This window comes from Esox lucius, chromosome 8 (assembly GCF_011004845.1).
Source record: "Esox lucius isolate fEsoLuc1 chromosome 8, fEsoLuc1.pri, whole genome shotgun sequence".
In the NCBI taxonomy this organism is placed as follows: domain Eukaryota; kingdom Metazoa; phylum Chordata; class Actinopteri; order Esociformes; family Esocidae; genus Esox; species Esox lucius.
Window position 1 is genome coordinate 8,242,523 of NC_047576.1, and position 19,405 is coordinate 8,261,927.

The 19,405-nt window shown below is 44.1% G+C and overlaps 2 protein-coding genes across 9 annotated transcripts in view; both read left to right on the top strand.

Moving 5' to 3' along the window:
- cdc14ab (cell division cycle 14Ab) overlaps window positions 1-13,978 on the top strand; it is a 36,047-nt gene extending 22,069 nt beyond the window's left edge. For 5 of the 8 annotated variants that reach the window (XM_034293709.1, XM_034293710.1, XM_034293708.1 and 2 more), the window contains 7 exons: window positions 370-508; window positions 2,455-2,626; window positions 2,716-2,819; window positions 5,388-5,435; window positions 6,076-6,213; window positions 7,132-7,522; window positions 11,493-13,978. In XM_034293709.1, the coding sequence (XP_034149600.1) occupies window positions 370-508; window positions 2,455-2,626; window positions 2,716-2,819; window positions 5,388-5,435; window positions 6,076-6,213; window positions 7,132-7,522; window positions 11,493-11,522 (1,022 nt within the window). In that variant the 3' untranslated portion in view covers window positions 11,523-13,978. The other 3 variants (XM_034293712.1, XM_013135113.4, XM_034293711.1) reach the window with 2 other exon arrangements.
- Window positions 13,979-14,297: 319 nt separating this feature from the next.
- On the top strand, window positions 14,298-16,262 carry gpr88 (G protein-coupled receptor 88). The gene is given in 2 exon segments (XM_010871358.4): window positions 14,298-16,230; window positions 16,232-16,262. Coding segments are annotated over 2 exon segments (678 nt in total). The 5' UTR covers window positions 14,298-15,583.
- The last annotated feature ends 3,143 nt before the right edge of the window (window positions 16,263-19,405 follow it).

A 19,405-nucleotide genomic window follows, 5' to 3' on the forward strand; every position in this document is an offset into this window, starting at 1 on the left:
TAATTTTTTTTATTTTAATTTTGCTGGCAAAGCAAAATGAATGTGATGGTCGACTGTGGGTTACATGTTGGCGTTGCCCCCGAAGATGTGTTTCTGCGGGCCTAACATTAGAGGGCGGTGTTGTTCAACAGTGTTACGCTGCTGTTTCGGAATTAGTGTTACCGTAACTACAGTGTCAGCATAACCGTTGCAGTCTTACCGTAACTACCGTGTCGACTTAACAACAGTTAGTGTTACCATAATGTTTTTGCCTGTGGTGGAACCTATGTTCCTAATACTCTTATTTGTTAAGACCTTGTTTGGTTGAACCCTGTGATAAATTGAGTTGTTCAAGTCTTTGATTTATTCTCTGTTTCCTCTCGTCATCAGCTGGCCTTGGTCGAACAGGCACCCTGATAGGCTGTTACCTGATGAAGCACTACCGCTTCACTGCAGCGGAGGCTATCGCTTGGATCAGGGTCTGCCGGCCAGGCTCTGTCATTGGTCCTCAGCAGCACTTCCTGGAGGAGTAAGTGCCCCTTTAAAGCTAGTTGTGATCCCCCACCCCCACCCCCACCCCCCAGCTTCATGTCACATTCATATGAATTATAATCGGGATGCGCTAATATCGACCAGCGGTTGGTGTTTGCCGAAGATGGGCAAGAATGTAATAATCTGAGTCAGAACCAGCCAATGAGTCCAGCGCACTCAATGCAGGACAACTGGGCCCGCTACAGTGTGCGCTACCGTGGCCTACTGGGCGGGGGCCCGTCGTGGCCTACTGGGCGGGGGCCCGTCGTGGCCTACTGGGCGGGGGCCCGTCGTGGCCTACTGGGCGGGGGCCCGTCGTGGCCTACTGGGAGGGCATATACCCATAAAAATTATGCCCTAGGATTTGTTCAGGACAGAAACTTTGCTGGCTACAACCTTCAGGAGCTATGTTATAAGGAAGCCTTAAATGAAACAGTTCTGGTGGATTTTCTAATAGACAAAAACTTCGCTGGTTACACAATTCTTTTGTCTTTTCACTTGATGGAAAAAGTCCGTTATCACCTATATTGTTAGTTTTTATCAGTGTAATTCATGAATGGCTAATACGCTGATAAAACAGCCAGGGGCAAAAGTCATACAGTTCATAGATGCTATTTGTGATGGAGGGAAACTTAATAAGAAACATTACTCAGTTTAACACAATGGGTAATGGTGTCTCATGAAATAGTCAAACTTTGCGTGACGAAAGGATCTAATGTTGAGCCGCTATACCGGCACTCGATATGCGTGCAGTTCCGTGGTGTAGTGGCTAAAGACATGGTGTCTCATGTGGGTGAACCCGGTTCGAATCCAGTGCGGCCAACAACATATATTGCAGGCCAGCTGGACTAGGCTGGCCCGGTTCCTTTTCTGGTTTCAATGTGAGTTTTGAGTTTAAACTGCAGCTGCTGGTAACAACGTCAAATTGCTACAGGCCAGTCAGATTCTAGACAGCTAGCGAGTGGCGTCCGACAGATGCGCAGAAGTTCTGTTGTCTCCGTTACCATGGTAACCTCTTTTTAGGTGCAACTGAACATTTCCGATACTTGATATTTTTGCAGTAGATTCAGATGAGGTCGCAATGTTTTTTTTTTTTTACTAGTTACCAGAAATACTTGTATTCTTTTTTCGAATCATTACACAACATACTTGTTGACTTGTAAGACTGCGAACTATGTCAGAGCACTTAAAAGTCTTCAGAACCACAGCTAGTCTAAACAAATTACTCCTTAACAATTCCTCCCATCCCAAGACCAACCATGGCTTTTGTTAAAGCACTTTTGAGAGTTAAAACCCTTACCCACCTTATTTATGCCATCTAATAATTGTTGCGTGCTCTGCACACCAGTCCAGTACAGTTTTGGCCTGACCACGACTTTTAACCCGCAGACTAAAGCCTGGACGACTGCATTCCTAGGGTGTTTTAGCGGCTGTGTGTGTTGGCAAGGGGGACAGCGTTGTCCTGCATGGGACCGAGCGGAACAGAAAATGTGACAGACCAGATCTTATACACACCCGTCACACACTTTGGACAGCTTTCGGGCATTGTAGCGTGGGAAGTGTATCAGTATGCTTAAACGCGATCCCCCCCGTCGTCTGTGAAGCTGAACAGATGCCTGAACTCTCCTGGCCCTTGACTACTAGTCGCTGGCCCTAATCTCCCCAGAGATTAGGGCCAGTCGGTGTTTTGGAGGGTCAGTGTTTTGGAGGGGAACCGGGGGTGTAGATTAAATGGGGTTCATGGTCAATTTGTTTCTGCCCGCTGCTCCATTCAGCCCTTTAACGGCGGTTGTGGCCTTATCTCCTGGCATAGTTTCCATCCCCGTGCTGTGGAATGGTGTGGACAAGTGTGTCCGTGTCAGGCCGGCCGTGACGTGGTCTTGTGGAGTAAAGGTTGCGTGGTAGCCGAGTGTGTCCTAATGCAACCTCTCTTTCTCCCTTCAGGAAGCAGGCGGCCATGTGGCTGCAGGGGGATGCCCAGCGATCGCAGCAGAAGCCAGCGAGGGCCGTGTCTCATCTCATCTCCAGCATGGACGACCTCTCGCTCAGCGCCGGCCGCACCACGGGCCGCTCAGCTGGCATCCTCCGGTCCCACAGCACCGACCGCCTCCAAGAGGTCAGTGCGACCCACGCCTCGGCGGGGGAATATTGGAGACGTGTATTTACTGTAGGGCCATGTTATCTGACGGGTTCTCTCCCCCACAGAATGACTACAGTGGGGAGAACGGGCTCTGCATGACCCAAGGAGATAAACTGCGTGCCTTAAAGGGCCGGCGTCAGCCAAGGTCTGCCACGACAGGAGCACTAAGGTGAGAACCGCCTGGGACAACTTAAGTGTCCCCGTTAGGCAACTCCCCTGATCTGGAGTGAGGACTTCTAGCCTGGGGTCCAGTCATTTATAAACCATGTACGAATGTACTGCAGCAGCGTAGGTTGGATCCTGCTCTTTGAGCAAAAACCCTCTCCTCCAATAAAGCATGAAGTCCTTGAAACGGGGGGGGGGGCGGGGGGGGCGGGGGTGGCTGGCTTCCTTTCCTGTTTCCCTTGTGTTTTTAATTTTTTTTTAAACTTTTATTTTGTCGCCTATCACACCCTTGTCTTTTGTAATGTACAGTCATGTGAAAAAGTTTATCCTTAAAGGTTTTTTCAGGGATGCATTGTTTTCATGTGTTAAAATTGGGTTACAATTTAACAAATCACAAAAATGCATCATTATAGAGTAATTTGGGAGGGTCCAGCCTTCCAAATAGATTAGAAACCATATCTGGTTTAGTGTTGACCATAACATACCATGCCAAGATCAAAAGACCGGACTGAGGCCCTTAGAAGAGAGGTGTTACATTTCCAAGTAATTTGAAGTATATAAATCCACTGACAGATCATCTACAAATGGAGAAGTCCAGACCACTATCTATACACACACACAACAGGTCAATTGAAGTGCTGTTAAGAAGGGGCAAAACGTCCTTCCAGTCGATGTGAGTAATTATAGACAGACTGACACTATGATGGCAAGTCTGCCCTGCCCTGAAACCGCCAACAAGGCAACACCATCTTTTCAATCTAGGGGTGTGCTTATTCGTTCCACGCTATGAAGTTTCTATTGATTTTTGGATTAGTCAATGATTGCTTAGTATAATCTTTCAGTGTAATTTGGTAAATTAGGTTACCTTTATTTGTCAATAGTATTGAAGTAAAGATTATATATCCTTATGTCCAAATATGTAAAACAAAATCTTATAATAGTATAAAACCTTGTTAAGTTACACAAGAATTATCAAGTAACAAAGAAAATATTGACAATTAATTGGTGAAGTACTTTTGTCAGCATTCCAAAACCCATTGTCATGGAAACCACCGCTTCTAGCCAGTGTGTCTGTGGTGCTGTGATCCCATTCTGTGCTCTGGTTTACATGATTAAACTAAAATAACACTGGGAGGACATGGCAGGATATTAAGGCCCAAGTACAGCCTTGGTGTAGTTTCTAAATCTACAGAATGTCTTCTTTCAACATATTTGAGATTGTCATGTAGCTCTCAGCCCAAGTTACTTGGTATTTGTTGAAGGTCTTTAACACTAGGACTGCCAAATGCCTATGTAAATTGGCATTTGCGTTTGTAATTAAAATTAAACTGCCATTTTGAAAGCTACACCCTCCTCCTTACATTACTTTTCCTAAATAGGCGTTTATTACATTGTTCCGTTGTCAGAATTCTAAACTGACAAACAGAAAACTATTTAGACTATTTACCAGTTGTTGTTTTTTTTTTTAGTCTTTTACCCTGTTTTCCGACTTAATGCGCCAACAGCCCATGCTACTTAGCGTTGGTATCCAAATGGTTTCCAGGCGCTAATCACCCCTCACTGAATGCATGACGTCAATGGATGAATGTGCGATACTCCCAGATGAATGAGAGCCTTGGTTGAGTTTGAATGAATTACAAGATTTCCATGACGGTTCAAATACTTAATTAGGCTATTATTGAAACATAATACAAACGATATACACTTATCAGATGTTGCTGTTTTTCAATAAGAGTTTCGGCTTATTGTATAAGCTAATTCATATCAGCTGGGTTGCCCCCCTACAACCCTACAGCCCCTGGGAGAGACCTGCAAAGACACGCAGTTCACACAGCCTATTCCTTTTCTAATCACTTCTCGGTTTTTCAAGAACTTCTTGTCACCTATAGACAGGTCTTATGTCAGTGATCTAGGAGACTAAGCATTGGCGTTGAAATCAAGCAACCGTGCTTGAGGCCTCTGTATGGCTATTCATGTGGATGTCCTATGATCATAGAGAACTGGTCGATAATGTCTGTTATTTTACCATTTACATCACCAAGATGAGATCAAAATGTAAACTACATTTTAATGTATTTTTTTAAAAATAATTTAAGTGTGTAATTTTCATTTTCATTTTCATTTTGTAGGGCATAATATACAAACAAAGATACTATAGCCTGTGTTCTTAGAAATAATCTTTTCTTTTTTCTTTTTTGTCGTTTATTTTGTATAATAAGACCGTAAATACTAACACTTGTACTTTTTCAAGTTCATTAACCATTTATAACAAACAAATTACTTCTACTGTATGTAGTTTGATAACAACCCAGTAGATGAACTGATGCTCTGGCTGGATGGTGATGCTGTGGTGGAGAATGTGTATGCTAATAGGGACGATTCGTATGCTAGTGACGAGAAACAGCGTTTGGCTCTGGCGATTTAATGTTTGTTTGAAAGGCTTGGCAGTCCTAGTGTTAAAAACCAAGGCCAGCAACCAGTCCTTAAAAGTGCTGAGTAATTACGCTCATTGTGCAAACATGCTGCAACCGGTAGTGTGAACTTGCTCATCTTTGACCCCTTTCTCTTTCAGACTTGAAGAAATGAAACTGCACACCAGGTCACCGTCCCAACCTTTTAGGTAAATTAAACGATACCATACCGTGTTCAGGAATGTTTGTCTGTTAGCCAACTATTCCACTCCTGTAGGTGGTGGTGATACATCCTCGCTATAACACACTCGGTTCCCAGAAACCTGCGCTGCATTATCCCCCTATCAGGTTGCGGGGGGGACGGGACACCGATTAACAAAGTTCTTCAGCTCTATACAGAGGGGTGGTTCACTACAACAATTGTCCTGACAGAACCAGAACTCTTCTCCTTCGTTCACACCCACCAGGCCCACCCACTCCTTTTCCTATCTTGGTTAGAGCCAGTTTGCGCAGTTCTGTGAAGGGAGTAGTACACAGCGTTGTATGATATCTTGAGTTTCTTGGCATGGAATAGCCTTGATTTCTAAGCCTCCATTTTTTTCCCTCAGTAACTGATACATTTCTGGCCCGTTTGGGCCTGTAATCGAACCCACGATTGCTGATGCTCCAGATACTCAACCAGTCTAAAGAAGGACAGTTTTTACTACGTCTTTAATCGGCACAACAGTTTTCAGTTCTGCTAACATAATTGCAAAAGGGTTTTCTAATGATCACACAGCCTTTTAAAACCCAATGTGCCATTTGTAACCCCTCCTCCCCGGTCTCTCTGCCCCCGCCCCCTCCCCCCAGTCGGATGAATCCTGGAGTGGTCACTCAGGGCACCATATCACCCCTCAAGTCCTCCAAAGTTCCATCCTCCCCCTTTGCCTCCGCCACCGCCAAGAGAATCAGCCGTAACTCCTCCTCCTCGGCATCCAACCTGAAGAGGTGAGAACCTCCCCTCCCTCAGCCGCCACAGATCATCCTTTGACGCCTCTGGTGTATTCACTCTTTCTTTCTCTGCATTCTTCCCACTGTCCCTCCGTTTCATCTTCACCTACCTTCCCGCTTGGCACTGCGTAGTCCTCCATCTCTCCGTTTATCCACTTACCCTTTCTCTTGCCTCCTGTAGAGTTCCTCCTTTTACCTCTCTCCCGCTGTCTCCTGTGCTGTTCTTCTGTGTCGTGTCTGTCCCCGGTTTGTTTCGGCCTGTCTATTCCGTGCCCTGGGAGCAGGTGTCAGGTGGAAGGGTCAGCAGGACAGGGAATGTGGGTGTTATGACTGATTCTTCTTGAGGATTGCTGTGCTACCGGCAATGAGCTTTCCTGCGTTCTGCAGTTCTATACACAGGAGGGGGCGGATGGGGAGGGGAGCATGAGCACCACATTATTGTGCCATATCTTCGTTGTGCGATATCTGTGAGTGTGTCTTTTGTTTTTCCTAATGTACCGGATGATGGATGTGTAGCTAGGTAGCCATGGCGATGACAACTCCAGTTACGTGTAGAGGCTTGGCGCAGATTCATTGCCTGCGGAAGTGGAAACCCAAAACACATTAGTCAGATTGCTTAATGTGACCCCTGGTGCTTGTAGTTGGGTTTTAATCTGACAGGAAATGTAATGTCCTGAGGTCTTGCAGTGAGCCCTGCTGTGAATGTAAAACGCTGTGCTCTGATCTCGGGAATAATGGTTAAGAAATAAAAATGTTCAGCCAAATCAAAGAGTGACAAAATCCCCCTGAATGGGGCTCCGTCTGAAGCTGTTGTCATGTTTAAGGGTGTGTCCTCTGTATTTACATGTCCCCTTCTTCACCCCCCCCCCCGCTACCTCTCCCAACATGTCTGTCCACCTCTGCCCCACACCTCAGCTCCAACTCCAGGCTAGCCAGCTCCTTAGGCAACCTGTACGCAACCGACGGCAGCGAGGACAATAGAAAGCCGCCGTACGCCCCCTCTTCATCGCCCTCCTCCACTCCCCCCTCCTCCACCGTCACCACCTCCATCCCTCCATCAGGCCGGGCGGCCGGCGGTCACGGCTACATGGCGAGCCACCTCCACCACCACTACGAGGTCAACAACAATCAGTATAACTCCTCCCCCCCTGGGGTGTTCGGCCACGGCGGTCCAGCAGTGGCCCCCCACCACGCTGCCGGCAGGTCGGGCCCCGGGGTTGAGGAGTACAGCTCCTACAGGCCTCAGCAAGGGGGCCACGCTGGGCTCAGTGGACCGTCTGGCCGATACCTCAGCCGCTCAATCCCTGTAAGTTTGTGAGCCCACCCCCCTGACAAAGGGGGGAGGAGGGCGGGGGGGGGGGGGGCGGGGGCGGCAAAAACCCAGAACTCCCGACAGCAGCATCTTTTTTTTTTTTGGCTCTCTTGACCTTTTGGCCTTTTCTGACCTTGTTTCCTCTCTGGCCTTCTGTGGAACACGAGTTTCCTCCCTTTTTTGTGTGGATGTCAGCTGGCGTTCCTGCTCTGCTATTACTGCTACTGCAGTATCTCCGCTGTCTTTGTTCTGAACTCTCCGGCAGCTCCACGTATCTCCGCTTCCCTGTCTGTCTGCGCTGCCTGGTGCTGTGATGAGCATGGCCTGGTTCCACTTTACATGGCTGCCACACACACACACACACACACACACACACACACACTCTGACCTGTACTTCTGTTAAGCCATTGCTCAATGGATACACATCTCGGGTTGGTTTTATTTGTTGGTACATTTGGAGCAGAAACCTAATTTGTTTCTGCTCTTCCCTGAACTGTTAACCCATTTCTTTCTATTGAGTGCTCCTCGTGTCACATTCAAAATAAGAAAAGCGGATTACTAGAACAAAAACTGTATAATGTGCTACGGCTAAACTACTAGCCAGGTGGATTTTGGGTAAACAAACGTTTGTCTGATGCTAACAAAACAACAAAAAGGGGGGCTGGGTCAAACAAAATAGGGCAAGGCCTAGGGATAGGCTTGTTTGAATAGATGAGACTTGAGGTGGTGGGTGAAGATGGCAACAGAATTGGAGTCACGGATGAATTGTGGAAGGCCAAAGTCTTGGAGCAGCCTGTGAAAAAGCCCTGTCTCCAAAGCTCCACAGCTTGGACCGAGGGATGATAAGGAGGCCAGCAGTGGAAGAGCAGAGTGACCTGGAGGAATGGTATTGGGGAATAAGGTCCAAGAGATGGGGTGGAGCAAGTTGGTGGAGGGCTTTATACCTGAGGAGAATTTTGAAGTCTATGCGTTTAGAGTTTGGGAGCCAGTGGAGTTCTTGTAGGATGGGGGTCATGTGCTGCCAGGGTTTAGTGTGTGCGAGAAGTCGTTGAGTTCTGTTCCAAGAACGGAACCCTGGGGGACACCCTGTGTGACTACAGCTGAGTCAGAATTATGACCATGGACCGAAATGTTGTGAGTACGGTTGGTTAGGTATGAGTGTAGCCAGGAAAGTGCAGCTCCCTCAATCCCCAAGGCTTTGAGCCTGGTGAGGAGGATCTGGTGATTCACTGTGTAAAAGGCAGCACTCAGGTCAAGCAGGATAAGGATGTTGAGGACGCCAGTATCAGCAGAGACAAGAAGGTCATTAACAACCTTGAGGAGGGTCGTTTCAGTACTGTGAAGTGGTCGGAAGACAGACTGAAAAGGCTCAAACAGACGGTTATTGAAGAGGTGGCATTGAAGTTGGGTGGCAACAGTCCTTTCCAGGGTTTTGGCAAGGATGGGGACGTTGGAGATGTTATTGAAATTGGTAGTGTCCAGGCCAGGTTTCTTTAGTATGGGTATGGCAACAGCATGTTTAAAGCTGGAGGGGACTATGCCATGGTAAAGAGAGAGATTTACTATTTGAGTGATGTAAGGACACTGCGGTGTGGGAGGAGTTTGCACAGTGGATGGTGTGGAGGGCTCACTGCGTTGTAGGAGGAGTTTGCACAGTGGAGGGCTCACTGCGTTGTAGGAGGAGTTTGCACAGTGGAGGGCTCACTGCGTTGTAGGAGGAGTTTGCACAGTGGAGGGCTCACTGCGTTGTAGGAGGAGTTTGCACAGTGGAGGGCTCACTGCGTTGTAGGAGGAGTTTGTTGATAGTGGAGGGCTCACTGGGCTGTAGGAGGAGTTTGTTGATAGTGGAGGGCTCACTGGGCTGTAGGAGGAGTTTGTTGATAGTGGAGGGCTCACTGGGCTGTAGGAGGAGTTTGTTGATAGTGGAGGGCTCACTGGGCTGTAGGAGGAGTTTGTTGATAGTGGAGGGCTCACTGGGCTGTAGGAGGAGTTTGTTGGATGTTTTGATGGTGTCGGAGATGAAAGAGGTTCTGGCAGCATGAAGAGCATCTCTGTACAAGGAGAGGTGGAGCTTATAGGCTTCAGCATGAACAGTTAAGCCAGTTCTGGTTTGACGTTCAAGTCTGCGGCCCTCCTGCCTCATGGCACGGAGCTCAGATGTAAACCAGGGTGAAGAGGATGTGAAGGTGACATTTTTTTGTTTGAAGTGGGGTCATGGAGTCGAGGGCAGCAGACAGAATAGTATTGAACTGGTTGGTGAGGTCCAGGGGAAGGGCAGAACTGATTGCATCCGAGAGTGTCTGGGGGTTGACAGCTTTTAATGTTGCGAAAGGAGATGAGTCGTTTCACAGTTGTGTGGTATGTTTGAGTCTTATGGTCAGATAATGGGAACAGTGAAGGGGAGATGTGAGTGATGTTGAGGGCAACAGTGCAAATTTGGTCAAGAATGTGGCCCTTGATGTGGGTTGGGAAATTGACATGTTGGGTGATATTTGTTTCTCAACCGCATGCAGCATGACATTCTTGACATTAGAGTTTGTGTCATGTCCAGTTGGTTCTGGAAATGTTTTTCTTTCTTGTACATTCCGACTTGCTTGGGCGTTTCTTAGAAATGGGCTTTGTTGACCTTTACATGCATACATTTCTGAAGAGAACTTTTTCCTCACCATTGATATCAAGTCTTTAGGTTCGAGTGAAGCACTTCCTTCCATACGTTCGAAGAAAGCCTCTTAGTTTGTCTTGACCCATCCAGAGGGAAACCCTAACTTCCCTTTTCTGAAGTCATTGTTAGTTTTGCTTCAATGCCAGATTGCTAGTGGATCAACTGTAAAGGTCATTCGTATCCTGATATATCATCTTCTTCCTGATCTCGTCGAGGCCTGTTATGTCCTCACTGAGATCCCCTGACATCCCAGGCAAGTTGATTGCAGCGACAACCTGGGGGGATTATTACTACAGGGAGGAGGAGCAATTAGGATTAACTGTCCTTCTCAGGGACATAACGACAGCTTTTGCCTGGGCGTTAGAGGGATTCAAATCGGGGACCCTTCGGATGCATGTCAGATGCCCTAACCACCCCCAACCTGTAATGTCTGGGCTGCAACCTGACTCGGCTCCGTTTTAAGAGCAAACTGTCATTTCAGAACAGCATTTGCTGTCTCTGCTTGGTGTAGTTACTTGGTTGTTTGGTTTGGTAAACCATACTGAACACTTGCAGTGTGTTGGTACGGGAGGGCTGGTTGGTGTTCTTCTCAGACAACCTTGAATGTTGCGCCATAACTGCTCATTTAACCTCGGAGGAGGAACAAACTCAACAGCTGCTGCCCTTGAACACAGCTGTGAAGTTCATTCATCCTCCATTGCCTTGCCGGTGCCTACTGAATGACTGAAAGGGTTGTTGGAATCAATACATTCCAAGGTCTTCTGCCTCTTGAGCCGTGCAGCAGTCTAGGTCACGGCACCACACTGACCCAGGTTTATTCTGCTGCGCCGTACCGACTGGTTCTCACCGGGAGTCCCGCTAATTGGCGCGTGCGTGCGCGCGTGCGGTCTTTCCCTTTCTACCTGTCTTCCTTCTCGTATCATGCCTTTCACTCCCATCTGTTGGTGTCAGTCCTGCTAATCCCTGCTCTCCATCCTGCAGCTATTTACACATGCCCACGCTTGCTTGTGAGCATGCACCTACTTGACTGGTCCTGAATGTATTAATTTACAGAATTGCATTTTAATTAGTGTATTTTAATGGTTTTTCTATACCTTTTGTAAATCAACAGTAATATGGTGCCCTGCTAGAAAAGAATATCCCCCTCGTGTTCTTTCTCGGCTGTCAGCACTTTAAAAACAATTAGTTGGAGCAATTTGCTTTTCCATTTGCATCAGAGTCAGAGGTTGTGTTAAAATGTTCTGTGATTAACTGTCATTTTGCTCATCGTCATATTGTGTCTTTGTTTCCCTTCTCCTGCAGTCCCTTCAGTCTGAATATGTTCAGTACTAAAGCCGTGGTTCTACGTTGATCCACACCGGACTGATATAGTGACCCTTGAACTGCTGAGCTGGACTGGATGGAGCCCCCCCCCCCCCCCCACACACACACACACACACACACATACCTAAAGGGAAGTGAATAAACCAGGATGTGCCGTACTGATGTTCTACTCTCTTGGCATCTGGATGGGCGTGGTCTCTGGGGACAGGCGCACAGACTCCCAAGGGCTCAAGGGCCTTTGTGCTATAAGCCCCGATCTACCTGAAGTCTTCGGTTAGCGCCTCGATCCGTCTTAGGTGGACTGAAGTCCCTGTTAGGGTAATGCTGACAAAGGGCAATTGACCCAGCTTTGTAAATTCTGGCTGGCTTTGATTAGCCTTGGCCGGGCTGTAGCTATGTGAGCGTGTGGTGTTTACGGCTGAGACGTGGATTTATACAGTATGCTGTGTAGGCCGTCCACCCTCCAGGCATCACACAGTTCAGTTTCTTTCCAATATGTGCTGTACTCTATACACATGACCTGTACTGAAGAGAGTGATTTTTAAACAACATTTTATACATGTAGCACGGCATAATTGTATTGCCTAGGTAAAAGAATGTTTAGTTACGAATGGTTATAGAAAACGTTGGGGTTTATGACAGCTCTGTTTTTGTCTTGGTATGACTAATTCACTAACAACGTGACAAGTTAGGGAGGGAGTGTACCATGTCCTGCGAACCACCTTCCTGATGAGCAATGTATTGTAATGCATTTGCAACAAGGTGTGTCTGTGTGTGTGTCTGTCTGTGTGTGTGTCTGTGTGTGTGTGTCTGTGGGTTAGGTCTAACTATACTCATGCGACCAAATGTCCCCATGAGTGTAGTAAAACCAGAATGAAATGTACTCACGGGGACTCACTTTTGCCAGTCCCCAAGAGGCAAAATTTAAATTCCTGACTCAGGGTTTAGGGTCAAATTTACAATTCATTTTAGGGTTAGAATTGGGGTTTCTTTAAGGTCCAGGCGTTGTTGGTTATGGTTAGGCATTACATCTAGGTAATGTTTAGGCATAAATGTTACTTTATTGAGATTATTTTATCCATTTACTGGATTGATGGGATTTAGTGATTTAGTACCCCTCCTCCAATGGAAATGATTCATGCTCCATGTTCCCCTCTGCCACAAGTCTACCTGACTCCTGTGGTCTAATGGAGGATCAATGCACGAAAGTGTCAGAAGAGCGGGACGTGGCTGGTGCCGTCATAGAAGCCCGTGTCACGTAGGCTTTGGGACTAATGTAGCCATGTTGAGCATGAACAGCCTCCTGGTTTGTTCAGACGGAGGTCTTAGAGGATTTAAAGGTCTGTCGCTGGGTCGTCAACACCCACGATGCAAACCTGTCTCTCCGGTCTACTCTGTACCAGGCAGCTGAGCAACTCTGTCCGGGTGCAAGAACCCACCGCAATACTGGTCTTCTGAAGTCAAAACGTGTGGTTTTAACGAGCACATTTTCAGTGTTATTTGACCCTCATTGACACACTGGATCACAGTGTGTGATTTCTGTGGCAGCCTATTTTTAACATGAGTGAGTGCTCGCACCTACTGTAGAACCAATTATGTTGTGTTGGTATTATTAAGGCACAACGGCCACGGATGTCCTCTGCTATTACCGAAATGTGTGCATGTTTTGTGGCGTGGTTTAGTGTCGAATGTAAAAACAACACACACTTCCTTGTGTGTTATGATTGTTGAAGATTTCAACAATGCAGGTGAAGTTTTGACTGGAAAGCACAACTTTCCCTTATAATACTGTCTTTGTTATCCAATGCTGAATGTCAGTGGGTGGACAATGCGACGGTCATTATCAAAGTGGATTTCTACCGATGAATAAGGCAGTACTAAGTACATTTTCTGTTGGACCTTTTATTAACAGTGCTTCCAAATACAGTACCAGTCAAAGACATGGCCATCTACTCATTCAAAATGTCTTTATTCTTACTATTTTCCACATTGTAGAATAATAGTGAAGACATCAAAACTATGAAATGACACATGGAATTGTTTAGTGATGTATATTATATATTCTTCAATGTAGCCACCTTTTCCCTTGAACTCATGAAGCTGGTTGAGAGAATGCAGTGTTTGTAAAGCTGTCATCAAGGCCAATGGTGGCTACTTTGAAGTATCTACATTATGAAATGTATTTTGCTCTGTTTGACACTTGGCCCCTACAGTATTCCAAGTGTTTTATTTAATAGTTTTAATGTCTGCACCACTATTCTGCAGTGTGGAAAATGGTCAAAGTAAAATGCCCTTGAATGAGTTGCCGACATTTGACTGGTACTGCATTTGGATAAAAAATATATATTTTTAAAGCCTTCTCAAACTATGTTGTTGAATATCGAAGTTGATTGAAAAACAACTGGTAGAGAAGTCTTTTTAAGGCTGATCTTTTTGTTTTGGATTGTTTTAGAATTGTACATTCCTGGCAGTGAAACGTTTTTATTTGTTTTGAAATGGGAAATTCTTAATAATGCAGGTGTTCTACCTCCTTGAAATGTATAATTTTATAGCTGTAAAATTCATATTTTTTTTCAAGCAGTATGTCAAACAACTATATCATAATTGTAGATGAATATTTTTGATTTTCCTTACTGTATATTTTTCATACAGTAAGCCTAGTAGAATGGAATTGTATGTACTGTACATTACATATATATTTTAAATATACAGTTAACACAGATTGCTAACCCATTATTATTATTATTATTATTATTATTATTATAATAATAAAAAAATAAAATGTAAAGATTCTTGCCTTAATTCCTTGACGTATTCTACTTGTGCTTCAGATCTCTGACACCTTTATAGAAAGGAAAGGAACAAGATGAGATTCTGGTTGCATTGGTTTCGCAACTATTACTTCTCAGCGATCTAAAAGGGGAAATACTTTGTTTGAAAGCGCTAATAGCGTCTTTATAAATAGCATATTTATTCTCCTGTGACACCTCCAAGGCCCATCTACTTGTTTATTATTACCATGAATTTCTTACGTTGAGAGTTAATGAAAGTGCCACAGACCATGAATTAATTGGCATGAATGACCAAATACAGATGTGTATAATATTCCTTAAATAAGATGGTAACATTATAATCACATTATATTTAAATGTTATTGCAAGTGCTGTATGTGTACAGTGGCTCTCGAAAGTATTAACCAACATGAAAATGTATTTAAATAGGAGTTTTTGTCAATGATCAACAAAGAAAATCCCTAATGTCGAACTGAAAATAAAAACCTACGAATTGAGCTCTGTTCCAGTCATGGCACCTATGTGGCAAATCCAAAGGCAGCTCCAAACCAAGGTCCAGTGGCTTTATAGTAACCACTTCTATTACACCAATAATTTTGTAACAGTTTCAATCTGTGTTAAGGTCAGTACCATAATGCATTTTTTCATATAGAGGTTCAAATGGGTTCTGTGACTTATTGCGTTAAATATTTAATATCATGCAGGTTGCCGTTCTCTGAGGATAAATGCATTGATTTTATGAGAACATACAATTTTAAAATGTTTAAATTTAAGTGTATTTTCCTTTTGGCCAAGCGTTTGTAACTACAGAAAATTGGCTTTATAACTAAAACAAACCGTCAAAAACAATACATAGAATGTAGGACCTATATAGCCTATACATTGTTGTTTTTGGTTTTGCTCAAAAGTTGGGAGCCATTAGTGGATGAAATAGTGTAGGCCGGAACCAGACTCATTTGCGTTTACATCATAAATATTTAGCCAACACATAGAAGGCATTGAATTTTCATGACCAGCGAATGAATAAATATACGTTGTCAGGAACAAGCGCTGCTTCAGTTTTTTTCGCATAGCCTACGTCTTTGTTCACCTACAGTATCAACAGCATCACCACAGGCGCGCACCGCGCATAGACTATAACCCCCCTCCCACACACACACATCCCCCCATGCTACTGAATCACTGCCGCCTCGATATGAGAACCGGATACACAGAAGAAGAGATTAACATCAAAAATATTTTGTTAAAATTACTGATTTTTGTTGATGTTGTATTCGCATGGAAAACATATGTTCTTGAAAAATGATGCGGAACGATTCGGTGCAACTGACAGGCTGCGATGTGGGACACAATGCCAAGATTAGCCTTACGGCACTCTATTCTCTTATGTGCCTGTTTGGGACAATTTTAAACCTTCTGGTTGTCTACCTAGTTGTGACATTTAAGAAACTCCGTACGGCTAGTAATGCGTTTATTGTGAATGGCTGTGTAGCGGACCTGTTGGTGTGCGCGTTTTGGATGCCGCACGAGGCAGTAGGGATGTCTTATGGAAGTCCTTTCGCGGCTGGGTACCAAGCCTTCAAAGATGCGCTCCTATTCCTTGGCATCATTGTCTCTCTTCTCTCCCATTCACTGATTGCCATCAACCGATACGTGTTGATCACCAAATCTCCAGCGACGTATCTGTCCATCTACCAGAAGAGACACACCGAATGGATGATAAGCGCGTCGTGGCTTTCGGCGCTGGGATTTCTTTTACCCTGGATCACATCTTCGCAGTACCCACTGGATGGATGCTCATATCTACCAGCTTCCGCAGCATCATTGCTCAGGGGAGGGAAGCCCATTCTTTCTGATTCATTTGCAGCTGGTACCCTTGTGTTTACTATTATCGGACAGACAGTGGTTGTTCTGTATTGCTATTTCAAAATTTTTCGCAAGGTACAGATCAGTGTGAAGAGGGTCAGTATATTAAATTTTCCTATCGTGAATAACCTTCCATATTCGTTCCCCAGGAAGGACAAACGTTTGGGTTTCTATGTGTTGGCCGTGTGTTGCATATTTATTGTCACTACGGAGCCCTTTTTCTGGGTGTTATTAACGGCACTTTTTACCACAGTGCCATTGGCACTTAGGACTTGTTCATGGATAATTTTCTGCACCATCTTCGTCACAAACCCTTTTCTATACACGTGGAAGAATGAAGAGTTCAGAAAGTCTTTCAGATCCATGCTCAGGGGGGAATTTTGGAGAGGTTCTGCGGTTGGAATTGAACCCATTACAATTAATACAATATCTCACCTCCCGAGACAAAATAGTCGAAGGGCATTTTTGGCCGAGATGAACTGAAAACCCTTTGGACTGCGCTGATTCCAAACTCAATTTGAAATAACTGTAATGTTGCTCTGAATTGGACGATGATTGCAAGGTTGTTGCAGAGCTATTTAGAATTGTTTAGGTTTGGTGGAAGCACACTAACCTAATACATTATTTGTAAAACTTTGTATGTAAAATCGGTTTGTCTATTTTGATGTATTTTTCAATCTACTTTTTATGGATCATGGTTGTAAAACATGTTACATGAAAATTGTAAATGTTAAAATGGTAATTTCAATAAAGCTACAAACTCATACAGAAACTGTTTGCCTTATATGGCTATTTCACTGAACTGGTAGTATTACTGGACTTATTTTTTGTTACCTCTCTTTACCAAGTCTCTCCCTCACTCACACACAGATTCCTACATTTTCATTTTGGAATTGCTTTCAAAGGTCCATAATGACCAGAAATGTTCTTCCAGATCACAGGTGAACATTTCTTAGTATGTGAACACATCAAAAAGCCTCAAACTATAGTGTTAACTCAAACCATAAGTCAGGAGTTGTTTACACTGTAAAGTATAATGCCAGTCTATTTAAGCCAACTTTCTTGCCTTGCAGTCATGTTTGTTAAAGGGCAAAATCCCTTTAAACCAACTTCTTGGATATTTTACAACCTGTGTTGGTGGTGCCAAGAATTTGAACTGAAAACCAGGTTTGTAATGCAACATGCAGTGAGGATCACTGACCATAACCGGTTTGTGGAAGTGAGGATTTTTCCAAATATACCCTGTAGGCTTTGAATACGCTGTGAGTGTCGGACTCACTGACTCACCTACCGAGGAACCATATTAGAATGAAAGTGATCTGGGCGATGAAGGTGGACATGAAAAGAGACCCAAAGTAGGTCTCTACGAATCTAGACGTACGCTAGTTCCAGTTGACTTTGTATTTGTATTCGCCATCCCTTCACGGTAGTCACGACATTTGTGAAGAAATTACTTTACTGAACGAATGTGGCTGTTTATGCCTTTTAAGGCTTCTGAGTGTAGACGACCCCCTGTCCATTTTAAGCTCAGTTTAAGGATCTTAGAATCATTGCACCTGTGGGGACAGTTGTTTGTTGATAGTTGGATTAAACTGGTAATCTCTTCAACCCACTGAATTAGTCAATATTATGATACAGTACACTTGGACTTGGCGTGAAAAGCCTGTGTAGGAGGGTTTTGTATTTGTGAAAGTACAGCATGGAGCTGAATAGGGGGTTTTACATGAGGAAGTAATCATGTGGGTGGAAGATTCTGTTTTATTTCATGATACGAGTTAACAGTGTCATGCCCATTCGACTAACCAGATTGGAATTGTAGGTGATTCATGTCTACTGTCGAAGACAATCTTTCAACCTGACCACTAATTATAAATGTAACTGACAAAATATCATGTTTATTCCATGTAACGTAGAAGGAGGGGTTGGGACGAGGAGGAAGAGGAAGATGGGGCAGGTGGTGGAGGAGCACATGGATGAAGGAGGAAAAGAGTTAGGAGGTAGTAAAAAATAAAAATAAAAAAAGGGTCTGGGTGGAAGAGGAGAGCATGAGGAGGCAGAGAATGATGTCCCTGACAATAACATGTCCATCCCATCATGGCTGGTATGGTAGATGACCAAAATAATTTGTTTTCCACATATGATTCATTCAGTGAAAGTGAAAGTTCTGGAAAACAGATTGCTGAATATTGACACCGCATTTCCACAAGATGTCATAAGGTATGCAAAATTACAGCTGTGCTGATTGACCCCTTGACAGGAGACAGCCATGTTATTTGACACAGATCTCCTTTCCCTCAAAATAGCAGCAGCCATTTTATGTTATGATTTGAAAGCATTCCATGTACTATACATTTGGCATCTGTTTTGTGGACACAGATCAAACCCGGTCTAGGAATTAAAAGATCAATACCCAGAGAACAATTTTTTAATTCTTAGACTAACCTTAATCTCTGCAAAACAGTCTGCAAAATTGGCCCTTTATTTTTGCAATTTCCACATATCCAGTTTAAATGTGTCCTTGTCGACCAACAACGATTTGGTTAAAAATGACCACCATATAATTTAGAGGAAAACATAGCTATGCTGTCTAACTCAAAAACATGAGCATGTTTGAGTGAATAAACACAGCTGTTAAAACAGAACAAATCTCATTCTTCTAAATAAAATATTATGCACAAGGATGGCTGATTCTGCACCCAGCATTCCAATCTTCTCTCTGCCTCTTCCAGTCCTGTTTCTAGCTCACCCAGTGAGCTCACCAGTCCTGCCATTTCCTGGGAGCAATAGAAGAATTTAAGATTTTGTTAAAACGCAGAGCTTGACACTGATGCTGACTCCTTGAGACATGCTATCCTCTTACACAGCGTTGAAAACACTGTGTACATGGTCTCATTCTGGGGAAGACTGCCTAGAATGGTCTCATTCTAAGATAACAGACTTGAGAAAACACTGTCCATTTGCGCTGACAAAACTTTTTGAATTAATAGGTCAGAACAGAAACCCATTCAGCATTAAGTATGAATGATCAAATAATTATACAGACACAAGAAGCTACAGGGCCAGCCTCTCAGTGTAAGACTTTATTACTTAGCAGTGGGAGCACAAAACTCTTAAGAGGTTAGATGTGGTCAACCCTGTCAGATTTGCCTAAAATAAATATTAATGTCTGCCGTGCCTTACAGGAACACTTATAGTTTGTTAATTCATCTACTTTTGATTGAATTTGAAAAATAT